The following is a 15,191-nucleotide window of genomic DNA, read 5'->3' as shown; positions in this document are numbered from 1 at the left end:
TCTTTTGAAAATTGGGATTGCATTACAATGGATTTCATGCTTTTGTTGAATATTCTGTAACTGCTTCTGTTGTCATCTCTTGCTTCCAATACTCACCATTATTCATGATTCTTCTACTGACCTAGATAGAAAGCTGTTAACTCATGAACACATTTGTGTACTCAGGTTATTATGCAGAAGTGAAGATATGGTGGCAACGAGGGAGCTCCTCCCTATGGGTTGTTCTTAGACATTACAAAAGATGAGAATCAGAGCACATAATATTTAGGTTTAGAATTTTTTCTAAATTAAAAGTAATTTCTATATTTTCTGCAGTATCCAGCGAGGAAGGCCCATCTCCATTACTCCTATCTCCTCCTTGAGTGAAATCTTGTTTCATACTCCTTTGTCTCGCAGCCACAAAAGGAAATTTATATCGTTGCTTGATGCCATCTGATACAACTATCTCAAAGAAAACTGTGTAGGAGAAAGCAAGCAGAGAGATTTATCTGCTTTTACACATTGTCTTGCCACATCTTGTAATCAAAACCAACAAGCAGTTTGCTAGTTGAACTCAATCACTTGCTGCCTTTGTACTTCATGTGGAGGTCTGTCCTATTCTTTTACTCTAGGTTGAAGACTTTGTTCCTGATGGCTTTGAACATCTTCTTTGAAAGGGACCAAACTCCTGCTTGTTTGCATGATTTAATGAGAAAGCAAAGTTAATATATCCAAATGTGCCTTTGGTTTCCATTACCTGTCTCCAGACTATATTACCTTGTCCTATTGGATGTGATTTCCCATATTTTCTCTGAAGGGTAAAATGACAAGAGCAGGGAGGAATGAAAAATTGGATTGAAAAAGAGGAGTTTAACTGTAGCTGTTTGAATTGAGCTTTCAAGTTTTGGTTCTGGGGCTTGGTTTTGATTTGTGTTTTAAAATCATATTAGATATTTAGATCAGTTTTAAGTCTGTAAGATACTGCTGTTGTGGTTGATACTTTTTCTATTGGACCATAGAATTGGTTGCAATCCTTCCACATCCTGAGTTTATTACCTTTTTCATGGCAATTATTATCAGGAAATTTGAAGCAATTGCCATACATTTGACTACTTTTGTGTCCACTATGTGCACCACATGCCTCTAGCATGGTGATATGCCGGAAACATCTAGTATTTATAAGTTGACGAGTTTATTATGTCTATATCACATGATTGAAGTTGCTTTGTTTTTCTTTTTTTGCTCTTTAGCAAGTTGCCACTATTCGTCTTTTGCTATTTCGTTTATATAGAATTAAGTATTTATGAATCATATGGAGCATTGACTTCAGTATGTTTAGGTCTTAGGGAGTTCTATTTTAGATGCTGCACAAATATATCACATTAGAAGATGAGAAACAGATTAGAAAAAATTCAAAGAGGTTTTTTGTGGGGAAATATTTGGGAAGACAACAAGATGCACTTAGTGAGCTGGTCTAAGGTTTGCAAGGAGAAAAAGTCTGGAGATTTGGATATTAGGAGATTGGAGATTCTCAATTGGGCCTTACTTGATAAATGGTTGTGGAGGTTTACTCTTAAGAGAGAAAACTAATAGAGGAAGATCATTAAAGGGAAATTCAAGGAGATGGAAGGGGGAAGGTGAAGGAGTCTTTTGGTGTGAGTACGTGGAAAGACATTAGAAAAGATCAGGATGGTTTTAGCCATAGGACAATCATCCGAGTCAAACATGTTAGAATAACAAATTTTTGGAAGGACAATGGGGTGGGGGAGACTAGTCTGAAAGAAGCCTATCCTCTGCTGTTTAGTTTAGTTTATCATAAGAATGCCATGATGGCAGACATATGTGGGAAGGGGGGAGGCAATGGAGGTTTAGTGGTTAGTGTAGTTTAGAAGATCCTTCCCAAATTAGAAAGTGAAGGGAGTCTCCTGTTTTATGGAGCTTATTTATACAGCAAAGTGCAAGAAGCAAGGGAGGCTATCTTTTCCAAGCCAAGGAAATTTGGGGTTCTCATGCAACTATGAGATCTCGTTTCTTTGCCTTGGAAGCAGTTTGGGGGGAAATCCAACCACTAACATGTTAATGAAGAGGGGGGTCAATGGTTATGGACATAGTCTTCGTACAGAGGGAGAACTGAGAAGAGTTTGCTAACCATATCTTGATTCCTTGCAAAAGGACAAGGAGCTATAGATATTTCTCTTAGCAATCTTTGGTTTGAAATGGGTATTTTTAGCAACTATGAGAAATTTGCTTCTTGACTGGAAGTTTAAGGGATTGGATAAGAAGAGATATCATGGCTCCTATGTGTTTGTTTTGGTACATTTGGAAATAGTGCAACCACCGGATCTTGAGGGGTGCAGAGCTCTCATATTGGAGGTTAAACCTCATTAGAACCCTCTTGGAATGGACAAGTGACTCGCAATATTTGGGAATTTTGTCAATGCTTGATTTTCTTGATAACCTTAGTTGTGAGTAGCTGTGGTTTTTTGGCTGGCTTCTATTCGTTTTTCTTTGTCTTTGTTTATGCTTCTTGCATACATAGGTGTGCTCCATTCTTTGGCTCTCTTTTAATAGATTTGCTATGTTTGCCTGTCAAAAAATATATATCATATTAGGAGGGGTATGGAACTGGCAGACCTTGTGTAAGTGCTGTGTTGGATCTCAATCCAGCTGTTATGTGGTTTCTAGGAAAAAAAGAAAGAGAACAATGGGTGGATGAGTCTTGAACACACAGTTGTGGCCTCTTGATTAAGAAATGCTGCCAAGATTAATGTTTGTCTACCATGTTGGTTTACTGCCGGGTCATCATCTTATAATTGCCAGGGCTGTCATTTTTACCGTAATTTTTTATGGTAACTTCATCACCCAAATTTGTTTCAGTAGGATTGTAGGATTCCATGCAGGGCCCAAGGATGTCCTGAAGCAGAGAGATCTACTCTGGTACATGGACATAACCTGGCAAATGCCTGCTTCCGTGCCCTTCATAACAGAGGCTTACCAGCCCGGTCAAATCTTGACAAAAGTTGGCACAGCGATGTCTCAAAACTTAAATGTCAGCACTGTTGTAAAGTTGACTTGCAGTGCTCAACACTAGTACAGTACAACGTTATGAAAACGCATCCTTCTTCAATCCATGTGAACTGCTGCCTGCAGGCGTATTTAAGAAATAGTTGTGCCGTCAGAATAGTAGTATGATAAATTTTTCCAGAAATATGGATTTTCTTTCAGGGTTGGTCTCCATGACAAAATTCAAGGCCTATGTCTCATTGTTGATTGTGCAGTAGAAATTCTTCTTCTGCCTGGAAAATATGATTACATACCAATACAGGATCATCGAAGTTTCAAGCACAAAGGCCAATCCCCTGAATAAGATGATTTGCGTATATAATCGGACGGATGAGTCACATTCAACCCAAAATCTTAGACTTGTTCTCCATACAAGTCGAGCTCTTCACCACATTGGGCAATGCATGATCTGAGGCTGGGAGTACTCAAAATGTTGCAGAACAAGCACACACAAGTCACTCCACTAGAAAACACTTTTCAAGTTTTGTTGTTTTTCAGCAAAAGATAAGCGGTTTAGAGCACTTTATCTCAACACTTGAGAGAAATCGTGTACCAAAGCGGCTGTACCTTACAAGATAACCACTCTTGTCACCTCTTATGAACAAGTTAAACAAGGTAACGTGGTTGGCATGTATGAGAGGTGCCCCAACTCTACACTGTACAAATCCCACCTCCAAATATGTCACAATGGCCTCTAACAAGAATCCCTCTTTTTCCCTTATTTTCTGGTTAAAGCTCTAAACAGCTGGGACCCCCCATTGCTCATAGTAAAATCCAACCCACCTTACTTATATAAGGCCATCAGCGCTGCAAACCAAAACCAAATCAAACACCATCTTCCATACTTGTCAATTTCTCCATATTTATTGATGCCCACAAGTGAACTTCACCTTCACTTAGTTTACAGTATCTGAAAACTCCCTTCTGGGGTTCCAATTCTGCAGCTATGAAGATGGAAAAGGTCATCCTCGTTGCTCTATCACTTGTTCTAGTGTTTGGTCTGGCTGAGAGCTTCGATTTTGATGAGAAGGATTTGGCTTCCGAGGAGAGTCTCTGGGACTTGTACGAGAGATGGAGGAGCTACCACACAGTTTCCCGTGACCTTGAAGAGAAGAATAAGCGCTTCAACGTGTTCAAAGAGAACACGAAGCATGTTCACAAGGTAAATCAGATGGACAAGCCTTACAAGTTGAAACTGAACAAGTTTGCAGACATGACCAACCATGAGTTCAGAAGCTCCTATGGTGGTTCTAAGGTTAAACATTATAGGATGTTACGTGGTGACCGGAGAGGCACTGGTGGATTCATGCATGAGAAAACCACCTATTTGCCACCATCTGTTGATTGGAGAAAGAAAGGAGCTGTCACTGGAATCAAAGATCAAGGCAAATGTGGTAAGTTTAATTGAAGAATACTTGTTGCTCAGTGTTAAACCATACCACTTGTATATGATTTCATACAATGTTTTAAAATCAGTACAAGATTATCCTTGAAAATCATTGCTAGTTTGCTAATATTTAACCCACCATGAATCCTAAATTACACACTTGTGGTTTCATCGGACAATTTATGCAATCTTGTTTGATTTCACAGGAAGCTGCTGGGCATTTTCAACTGTAGTTGGCGTGGAGGGCATCAACCAAATCAAAACAAAGGAACTACTGTCTTTATCGGAGCAACAACTGATTGATTGCGACAGATCTGATGACCACGGTTGCAATGGAGGGCTAATGGAAAGCGCATTTGAATTCATTAAAAAAAATGGAGGAATAACAACAGAGAATAACTATCCATACAAAGCTAAAGATGAGAGATGCGACATGTTGAAGGCAGGGCCATTTAACACCACCAAAAAAAACAAAAACATCATAGGCATGCAAGTCACATATTCCTTATACTGTGTTTTTTGTGTTTCTCAGATGAATGCTCCCGTGGTGACAATTGATGGGCACGAAAGCGTACCAGTGAATGATGAGAGAGCCTTGATGAAGGCAGTTGCTCATCAGCCTGTATCGGTTGCAATAGATGCTGGTGGTTCGGATCTGCAGTTTTACTCAGAGGTATGTTTGCGGCTTAATAAGCAACACACATTAGTACTGAGGAAGCACATACGGGAGAAACAAAAAAAAATAGTATTAGTGAAGTTTTTGCCTCTTACCTTGTAAAACTAATATGATTGTTACGGGTGAATGCAGGGAGTGTTTGACGGAGAATGTGGGACAGAGCTAGACCATGGGGTGGCAATAGTGGGGTATGGAACAACCCTGGACGGAACAAAGTACTGGATAGTGAAGAACTCATGGGGAGCTGAATGGGGTGAGAAGGGTTACATAAGGATGGCTCGGGGGATCCAGGCAGCCGAAGGACAGTGTGGTATAGCTATGGAGGCTTCCTACCCAGTCAAGTCCTCCAACAACACTAGAAGAGGATCAATAAAGGATGAACTCTAGAACATAAATTCGGTAGGTTGTGCTGCTACTTTGGTAAATTAGGTGCTTTATGGTGGAACAGTTTTTAGGCTTTGTTTTAATTGATAATAAAAGCTCTTGGGTATGTGAAATAGCTGTATCTCCAATAACTTAATATATTATATGCAGGGAATTTCCAATTTCAATAGGGCTGTTTGTAATTAACCTTGTCAGAACTTGATTATGATCTGCCCAACACAGCCAAGGGCCATGTCATTAACCAACATGCACACCTATGTTTGGACTCTGAAGCCCCGGCCTTAACCAATTTTATAGATGCTGTGGTATGTCTACATTATTCAATTTCAGGGTCCTAAAAACCCTAATGACGAACACGCTTCTGGGCTAACCACAGTTCCATCTAGAGACCATGAGAGCAGATGACACCCAATAGATTATAGATCAATACAGGGCATCATCTTTGGGAAGATGTTAGTTGGATGACATGAAACTATGGGCAAAGAGATGAGAGAGAAAAATAGCAAGTATTAGAGTGAGTGGAAGAAAACAAGAAGAAAAAAAAATGGAAAGAGCATACTGTGGTTGTGGATAGCAAAGTCAAATTAAACTGAAAAAGCAAAACCAAAAGATTTTGCTGGAATTGAGAAAAAGGACAAGAAGGGCAAGCAAAATATTATAACCATTATATGGATGTTCAATTTGTCATTATTTTTTCATAATCAACTCCTTAATTTCATTTATGCAATAGTGCTAGTAGTAGTGTAAGTTATTTTATTACAAGATGATTATTCTCTCATGGGAATTTTGGATCCTTGAATATTCAAAAATAAGCAAAGAAATCAAAACAAAATAGGTCATCGACTTGTCCATGCTTTTGCATGATGTTCAATAGACGGTTGGTAGAACGCCATTTTCAATATCTAATAACCCTCTGGCTAAGCACCTAAATTAAATAGAACTATATATGTAGGAGATAAGAACATAAGTTATTGATCAACACAAGATTAAGAAAAAACTTTTTCTCCTTCAAAACCCTAAAATTGGTTTTTAAGGTAGCAATTAGTACTTGGTATGGTGGGTGGGTGGGTGGAATTAGGAGGTGGAAAATGCAGATTGGAGTATTGATTAAGAGATTATGGAAAAAAAATGAAGGAAAAAGATTTTTGTCTAGAGTAGAGTTGGGAGAATGGTCAAAGAGAGAGTAACTGCATGTCACCAACAATACAAGGTTGACTTGTGCAAAACATAAAATCGGGAAGTAAAGAGGACTTGGGAATACTCCCCCTACTCTCTTTGCCTAATCATCACTTTCCACCATCCCATGAGCCCATTGCCATGTGATCCCCCCTCTCTCTCTTCTCTTGTTGTACTATATTCTTTTATATATGTTTATGTACTCGTACACACAATATATATTGTAAGAATGGGAAAGAGAGCTCAAAGTAGATGACCAAGCAAACCTTATTAAACTACTCTCCTATTCAACATGGATGATGGAACACAACTCCTATATTGGTAATAAACACTTACCCTTCCGAATCTCTCACAACAATACCCTTCTTCGTTTTTGTAGAAACAAATGTTGCATGTGAAGTATCCCAGATTCCCAACCAATCTTCTATGCTTGGTTCAACTAGTAACGTAGCCCTAAACACCCTTCACCTCCTTCTAAGAGGGGCATAAAAAGACATACAATCTAATTGTATGCACGTAAACCACCAAGGTTATATAATAAAGGCAATCATGGTTCATGACTACCTCCATGAAATCTTTCCCATGTTCCATATTATGTACATTTTCCCCATTTTGGCTCAATAGAAACCTTATTCCTCATCATTTCCTTACTGAAATCGAATGGCCAAACGCAATCCTATTTGAACTACGTACACAATAACTTATCGATGATTAAAGTAGGAAAAAAGGACTACAAAACCTTCGAAAATTGCTTAGACCCCATGAGAAGAGATGTGATAGAGAGGGCAGTTGGGAAAAAAAATTGCATAATTCACACCAACTAGGCTCATGCACGTGAAGTATTTTCCCAACTAGAACCTCAAAACTATGAGGTCAAGCCCACCTTAGATGAACTCTCCAAATAATACCTTGGTCAAGCATGAGAAGGAGAAGCTACTATTTATATTTTAAATTGTATCTATTGATTATAATACTGAATGACACAACTAGGTAGTTATTAATTTTGGATTGACTAACAAAAACAAATATATTTGATTACGAAATATCTGTCCAAAATGTCCATGACTTTCACACCATTAATAGAAGCAAGAGAGGTAGTTCCCTACTTGAAACACATCTTAAGAAACTCGATTGAAGCTAAGTTTTTTTTAATAGGAAACCATTTGAAAGAAACTAAGAATTAATTTATAGGCCCCTTGAAACCTGAATTTTATCCTTCCACCACTAGGGGATCTTTCCTAAAAGGATATGGTCACTGGTGACAACCTGAGAATTTATTATTTAAAAAGAAAGACAAATAATTAAGAGAGGAGTGTGTGTGGGGGGGGGGGGGGGGGGGGGGGGCGGCGCCGAGATCTTTTCGTAGACTCCTACCACATCACATCCAGTATGGTAAAAAGGGGTGGTGCAAGCTAGTCTAAAGCCATCTACCCACCATGAAACGACGGTGTGGGGTGGCTCATCCTCATGTCCCATGGTCTTTCTCCATCTCTTTTTTCTCTCTCCTTTATTAAGATTCAAAACAAAGCTTACGATGAAGTGATGAAAAACAAAACCTCACTTACTCCTTAATATAATAATAATAATGACAATTAAATAGTACATAAATTAAATAAAATTTGATTCTCAACAAACACTCGATCTTCAAAATTTGTTTAATTATTACAAACAATACAACAAAGAGATCAAAATTAAAGGTAAGAAAAGCAACCAAAATAAAGGGGGAAAATGGGAGAAAACAAGAAAAAGAAAAAGAAACGGGAGGGGGAGAGAGAGAGTAAATGGAGGGAGGGTGAGCGAACCTGAGAACGAGATACAAAGCCTTAGGCTGGAGAGGTTGGTGGTGGCTATATAAGAGGGGGGGTCAATATTCAATAAACAACCCATTGGGTGTTGAAGCTGCTTTCAATAGTAGTAGTCTTGTAATTAAAGAGGTAGCATCGGTACGTAACAATAAAAGATGGAAAAACATAGATCTTTAGGCACTAACACTAGTGCTATCATCTTCATCATCATCGCCACTATCGTCATCGTTTGGACTTTGATTGTGGTCATTGTAATCCTCAACATCATCATCACAATCGCGGACGTGATCACCATTATTCAGCCTATGAGGACCGTCCATCATCATCTCCCATTCATCACCATCATCGTCGTCATCAGAAGCTTTAGTGTCATTGGTGATGATACCGATGATGAGCTTATTGTTGCCAACAATGGGTTGAGGCTCTGTCAGTTGTCTCCCATCTCGAGGCGGTGAAAACACCACTGGTAGGTATGTCTTCGGATCGCACAGGAACTTCGAGTTCTTGAAGTGCTCTTTCAATGCTTCCAAACCCTAATTTTATTTTTATTTTTTAAAAAATGAAAATAGCAAATAGACAATATTACTTTTTAAAATTAAAAAAAAACATATACTTCTACTTTATTTGTATTAGAAACCAACAAACGATAACAAATGTAGACATTTTTTTAATAGAAAGAAAAAAGAAAAAAAAAAAACCTGGATTCGAGCATAAGTAACTTCACAGATTTTGGTGGAGTTGAAAACCTTCCAAGATTGAAGATGAAAGGCCTTGTAGAGCCTCCATGTCGCCTGAGGGGACGTCATGTTCACGAACCCATATCCCACATTGCACTTGTTGCTGCGTCATCCACCAAATCATTGTTTGGTACCACATCACCAATTCAGTGTTTAATCATAAATCAGATTTCAAAATTTAGAGATTGAAACAGGCATCTTTTTTTTCTCTCTCTCTATATGTAAATGTAAAAGATAGAAAAGAACATCACTTGAAATCGATGGGGAGGTATACGAAATCATAGGAGGACAATGGTTGGTCCCCTCCGTCGGGAACCTGCTCATTGCAGTCAATGCAGTGATTATCCAACATGTTCATTAGGAGCTTCTGACTGCACTACCCATGATAAGTCAAAAAACAAATGAAGAAATAGAAAACGATAACAAATCGCAGAAACTTTGTATATTTTTCGTCAAATTTTATTTATTTATTTTTACATGTTAATCGGAGAAGAAAGCAAAACACCAACCTGTACTTGTTGGGTATGTTCTTGATCATGACAGTTGTTCTGGAATCTCTGTAATGGGATTCCGTTTTGGCATCCTCGTTTATTAGAAAACAGGAATCGATGTTCTTCTGTCTTCCCTTCCACGGCCGATTTCTTTGAGCTTGTTGTTGTTGTTCTGTTGTTGAGGAACCGTTTGGGCTCTTCTTGGGATTCCACCTTGAAACTCCATTAGAATCTTCAATTCCATTAACAACTGAACCAGTCAAACGAAGAGATGTCATTGAAGCTTTAATGTTCCCAGCATTTGAACTCCTTTTGTTTATACCAACATTGGACTTTTTTGTGGAATGATGTGTTTGAGAGAGATAAGAATGAGGAGGCACATTGAAATCTGAGCTTTTCTCTGGTAGTTTACAAGGCAATGCTGGTGGGCATCTCGAAGTGATTGTGTGGTAAGCTAGTCTTGAGGGGGAGATTACAGTTGAATTGGTGGTAGAGTAAGTACTTGATAGGGCGGTAGTACTAATGGCATTGAAGAACCTCCAGCCATGACCACCTGGCCGACTAAATTCTATTACCACACGTTTCCCTTGAATTTTCTTGCCATCCATTTCTCTAAGAGCCCTAGCTGCATCTCTGATATCAAAAAACTCCACAAACCTCTGGTGTCGCTTTAATGGTGTCTCTCTCAATTCCTTTATTGACCCTGAATCAAATAGAAGGGAGAAGCCAAAAGAAAAGTGAGAAAATGGGATTGGAGAGAGTGAGAGAAAAAGACCCATCATATTGAATGAAACGCCTACACGGTGATACCCCACACTCCCCACCAAAAGTTATCGACATACACACCACAAATAAAGAAGTAAGTCTAATAACAATGGAAAAGAAGTAGATTATTTAGTGATCTTCCCTTTCAAACTTCTTTTAGATCTCATATATTACTCAAAATTGTTAACAAAATAAAACCTCGAGACAAAAATGCATTCGCCCTACCAAATGTCTCGAATATGTCCCTCAGACTGCTGGTGGAGACCTCTGAGTCCAAATTGAAAATCACAAGAGTTCCTTGATTATAGTCGTCCAGCGTGCAAGTGCTCACTGGAATCATGAATTGAGCCCAAACTGCACGACCTGCAATAAGCCCACGTGCCGGCGGTGGTAGTGGGGCAAGCAAATGCTCCACTTGAGAAGCTAATTTTCGTGTTAACAAGGAATCGTAGTGCTTCTTCAGCCTACTTTGTTGTTGCATGTGTTGTTCTCGTACCTCCGTCAAACACGCTTGTGCATGCCTTAGATCATAGAAACTAACAGCCACAATTCCATCACACACTCTCTCGATCTGCACTGACCTCACCTCTCCAAAGGCCTCCAATTCTCTTCTCACTGTCACCTCGCTCACGTCCGTCGGCACCGAACTCAATAGTAGCGCCCTAGTAGGTGTTGCCGACAATGGCGACATCAGCGGAGAGAGAGGCGGCTTTCCGGCGACAGGTCTCACGTACGCCGATGAAGCTACAAATTGTGGGTGTGGATGTGTGTATGGATAGTAAATTTGGGTTGGTACAGACAAGCTCATCTGGTTCTGGATATATGGGTTCCTCGGCCTGAACTCCTGCGCACTTGGGTCTAAGTTTCCCAGAAACCTAGAGGTCCCCGTCCCTCCCATGGCTGTTTCTCTGGCACCACCTGATCAGATACCCGTTTACACTCACAAAGCAAAAGGCTAAAAGAAGAATAAATAAATAAATTATTTTCCGGTAAAGTCACGTCTGGTCAAGTACTGCATATTAATTGGAGACTGTCTTCCTAACGCTCGTTAAACTCTTTCTTTCTCTAAAGTCTATACTCTTTCTCTCTCTCTCCTTTTATTTCTCCCCTCCTCTTTCTCTTTGAAGCAAAAAGAAATGCAAAATGGTTTTCCCTTTTTCTCTATTACCTTTTCAAGGCAAAATTGCTAAAATTGTTGAAGTCGTATTACCATTTAATAACTTGTAAAATTACAGGGAAGTCTTGGAGGGATTGAATGTAGAGCGGAGATTTTCAAAGCTAACAGAGTAGAAGGGAGTTTGGTCGTACACACGGCAAGAGATCAAAAAGGGTAATTGGAAAAAACAAGAGACATAATAATGGGTCTGATTCATGCACTTGTGTTGTTGGCATTTTGACTACTCTCATGTGCTTTATTTTTGTTTCTCTTCTCTAGCCTTTTTCTACTCCAATAATGAATAATCAATCTCCATTTCTTACTCTTGCACCATTCAAACCTACTTCTCTTTTGCCTATCCTCCCAAAATCCCAATATTGTAGACTTAGATTTGTCTGTATCCCCTCTCCACATTTTTTTCTTTTTGTTATTTTTGGTACTTAGATTTGTCCATATCCCCTCTCCACATTTTTTTTCTTTTTCTCTTTTTGATATAATCATTTTGATAAGGAAGAGAAATTAATGTTGGGATCCTCAAAATCCCAACCTCTATCCTTAATATGGTAAACTAGATTCCATTTTTTTCTTATATTTGATAATACATCCATTTCTAAGGATGTCTATTTTTTTTTTCCTTTAAAATTATTATGATTATCAATGTGGTTTTCAAATTAATTAGATTTGATTAATTGCCCATTTTGCCTTTAGGGAGAGAGATTTTATTAGCAAGAGACATAATTCCTTATGCCCCTTCTTCTTTTTTTTTAGCCCCCACCATTTTTACAAATCGAATTCAGTTTCCTTTTCAAATTATATATATGCATACTTTCTAAAGCAAGAGTATAAAAGAAATTATAGGTAGGTATTCAAGAGAAATAACAAACAAATTAATTGTGTACGTTTTATTTTATTTTTATTTTAAAATTTTAATGATATTTTAGAAAATGAGAAAGTAGCAAAAAAAAAAAATTATTTTTCTTTTTAGATATTTTGCATTTAAGATAGAATGTAAAACAATATGAAAATTTTGAAACAATTCTAAATTTGTAGAAATAGTTGTTGCATATGAAGAAACTATATAATACTTTAATGTATAAAATTATAGTTAATTGTAATTATTCAAAAGTAATAATATTAAATGGTTAATGAGAAAGCAAAATTATTTTTTTTAGGGAAAAAAATCTTATTTCTAAGTCGTTTTTTATTTACAAAACAGTGCTCATATTTAGGGGCTTTGTGTAAAATAAAGAAACATATGGTGGTTGCTATTGATATTTTGAATCTTCTAATCAAGTCAACAACCCTAGTTGTAGATTTCTATCATTTCTTCTACTAATTATTGATTGGTTGTGAAGTTAGATTTTGATCATCTGTGGAAGATATAAATCCCTTCACTTAAGAAAATGATTGTGCATTAATCATAGAGTTGGGTCATTCTAAGAAAGATTATCTATTATAGATTGAATTTTGAATTACTTGCATCAATAGAAATTCATAATTATAAGGTTGACTTTTGTCTTTGACTGCATACATGCATGTTTTTTGGTATTTGTAAGTTTCATAACCAATAGGTGAATCATGTTGCACACAATGACAATTAGTTAAGTTGAATATCTTCCCAAGGGGATGATTTTTACACAAAGTAGAAAATGAATAAGTTCTTATCGTTGATCCAAAGATTTGGGTGTGAGCATCCCATTATTAAGAGGTGACATTTAGATTGACTTATAAAATATTTACATTGATTTAATTTAATTACTATAAAGTTAATTTTGTCTTTGATTGTGTACATGTCCTTTGGTGATCTATAAGTTGGTCCTCTAAGCAAATCTTCTCAATATGTGTTTTTGTTGATGTTCTAATTCCCATTATGGTGGATAAAATCTTGAGTGAAATGGGAAATGAGTGAGTTTTGATGGTTGGGCCAAAGATGTGGCAACAAGCATCTCATTATTAAAAGGTAACACTTAGACTAATAATTTGTGAAGTACTTGCACTAATGGAATTTGATAACTATACAATTTGACTTACGAAGTATTTATGTCATTATAATTTAATAATTATAAATTCAATTTTGTCTTTAATTGCATACATAATTCTTAATGTTCTATAAGTTAGTTCTTTGAGCGAATCTTCATGATCCCATTATAGTAGATAAGATCTTGAGTGAAGTGAGAAATGAGTGAGTTTTGATGGTTGGGTTAAAGATGTAATAGTGAGCATCCATTATTAAAAGGTGTCACTTAACTAATTAACTTTTGACGTGTTTGTATTAATGAAATTTGATAACTATATATATGTATATATATAGTTAAAAAGTCAATTTTATCTTTAATTGCATACATAATTTTTTGTGGTCTGTAAGTTAGTTCTTTAAGCGAATGTTCTGATCTATATTCTTATTGGTATCCTAATTCCCATTATAGTGGATAAGATTTTGAGTAAAGTGGGAAATGAGTGAGTTTTGATGGTTGGACCAAAGATGTAATAGTGAGCATCTATTATTAAAAGGTGACAAACTTAACTAATGAACTTATGACGTGCTTGTATTAATGAAATTTGATAACTATATATATATATACATGTAAGTTAGTCCTAAGAGCAAGTTGATGGACCATCTTACCACATAATGACATTTCATGATTTGTGTTGGTAATACAATACCTAATATGGTGAATGTGACCTTGGTCAAGTGGGAAATGAGTTTTGAAGGTTGGTTTGGAGATGTGAGCATCCATTATCACGACATTCAATATCCTGAAGATGTAAGGGTGAGTATCCCATTATTAAGAGGTGGCACTTAATGTCACAAAATAATGATAGTTGACAGTGCTTATGGTGGGTTTCAATTACCTTCATCAAATTCTATTGAAATTAATTAATTTCTAAAAATGAGTTCGTTGAGTATAAATGAGATTTCAAATATTTAAAGTTTTAACAAGCGCAAAGGAGCTAAACCCCATGACTATTGGCTTCATGACTTAGCATTGACAGTACTATCATAATAGAACAATTCTCTCTCTAAAGCTATATTTGATTGACAAGAAATGATGTATATACATGTATATGTCTCATGGTTAATATTGTTTAGATATTTATATATAATTTATTTATAATATAGTAAGTAATTTTTATTTATCTGTTAATAATATTTCTTATTAAAATATTTAAATTATTACTAAAAATATTGTATGATTTTGTTAAATATATATATAAAAAATTTGTATATATCAAATATTATATTAATAATAAATATATTAATATTATTTTATGATATATTTTGTATATATACTTTTAGGTTTTTTTTTTTTTAAAAGCTACAAACTTGATTTTTTTAATCATAATTTTTTATTAAAAATTTGAAGAAAATAGATAAGAATAATAAATTTATAATTCACAACTTAGAATTATGAATATAAAAAAGACGTTAAATAATATACCTCATCATTATCATATCTAATATTTGATTGAATATAAAATATGATAAGTGATAGGATAAATTATAATATCTTAATACCAATCAAACATAGAATATAATATTTCTCTTTAAATAAGAATTTTGGTTATTTTAA

The 15,191-nt window shown here is 36.3% G+C and overlaps 2 protein-coding genes across 2 annotated transcripts; one reads left to right on the top strand and one right to left on the bottom strand.

Moving 5' to 3' along the window:
* The first annotated feature begins 170 nt into the window (after window positions 1–170).
* Window positions 171–5,658, top strand: LOC117926099 (vignain-like). The gene is made up of 4 exons (XM_034845184.1): window positions 171–4,436; window positions 4,636–4,871; window positions 4,962–5,102; window positions 5,238–5,658. The coding sequence occupies exons 1-4, from the start codon at window positions 3,989–3,991 to the stop codon at window positions 5,490–5,492; spliced, it is 1,080 nt and encodes a 359-aa protein (XP_034701075.1). The 5' UTR covers window positions 171–3,988; the 3' UTR covers window positions 5,493–5,658.
* Window positions 5,659–8,394: 2,736 nt separating this feature from the next.
* Window positions 8,395–11,361, bottom strand: LOC117915031 (protein terminal ear1 homolog). Its single transcript, XM_034830583.1, has 6 exons — window positions 10,911–11,361; window positions 10,689–10,850; window positions 9,717–10,401; window positions 9,459–9,578; window positions 9,169–9,310; window positions 8,395–9,003 (listed from the first exon to the last, which is right to left on the bottom strand). Exons 1-6 carry the CDS (start codon window positions 11,359–11,361, stop codon window positions 8,644–8,646), a joined length of 1,920 nt encoding a protein of 639 aa, XP_034686474.1. The 3' UTR covers window positions 8,395–8,643.
* Window positions 11,362–15,191: the final 3,830 nt, after the last annotated feature.

The sequence above is a fragment of the Vitis riparia genome, chromosome 1 (genome assembly GCF_004353265.1).
Source record: "Vitis riparia cultivar Riparia Gloire de Montpellier isolate 1030 chromosome 1, EGFV_Vit.rip_1.0, whole genome shotgun sequence".
In the NCBI taxonomy this organism is placed as follows: Eukaryota; Viridiplantae; Streptophyta; class Magnoliopsida; order Vitales; family Vitaceae; genus Vitis; species Vitis riparia.
Note: the sequence above shows the minus strand (reverse complement) of the source record. Positions and strands in the feature narration are given on the sequence as shown.

Bases quoted from the DNA above. Each gene is read 5' to 3' on its own strand.
- LOC117915031 (XM_034830583.1), bottom strand. From the start codon at position 11,361: ATGGGAGGGACGGGGACCTCTAGGTTTCTGGGAAACTTAGACCCAAGT. The intron at 9,579-9,716 runs GTTGGTGTTTTG...TGGGTAGTGCAG, and splicing joins AACATACCCAACAAGTACAG to TCAGAAGCTCCTAATGAACA. The intron at 9,004-9,168 runs GTTTTTTTTTTT...AAATAAAATTAG, and splicing joins TTACTTATGCTCGAATCCAG to GGTTTGGAAGCATTGAAAGA.
- LOC117926099 (XM_034845184.1), top strand. From the start codon at position 3,989: ATGAAGATGGAAAAGGTCATCCTCGTTGCTCTATCACTTGTTCTAGTG. The intron at 4,437-4,635 runs GTAAGTTTAATT...TTGATTTCACAG, and splicing joins CAAAGATCAAGGCAAATGTG to GAAGCTGCTGGGCATTTTCA. The intron at 4,872-4,961 runs GCAGGGCCATTT...TGTGTTTCTCAG, and splicing joins AGAGATGCGACATGTTGAAG to ATGAATGCTCCCGTGGTGAC.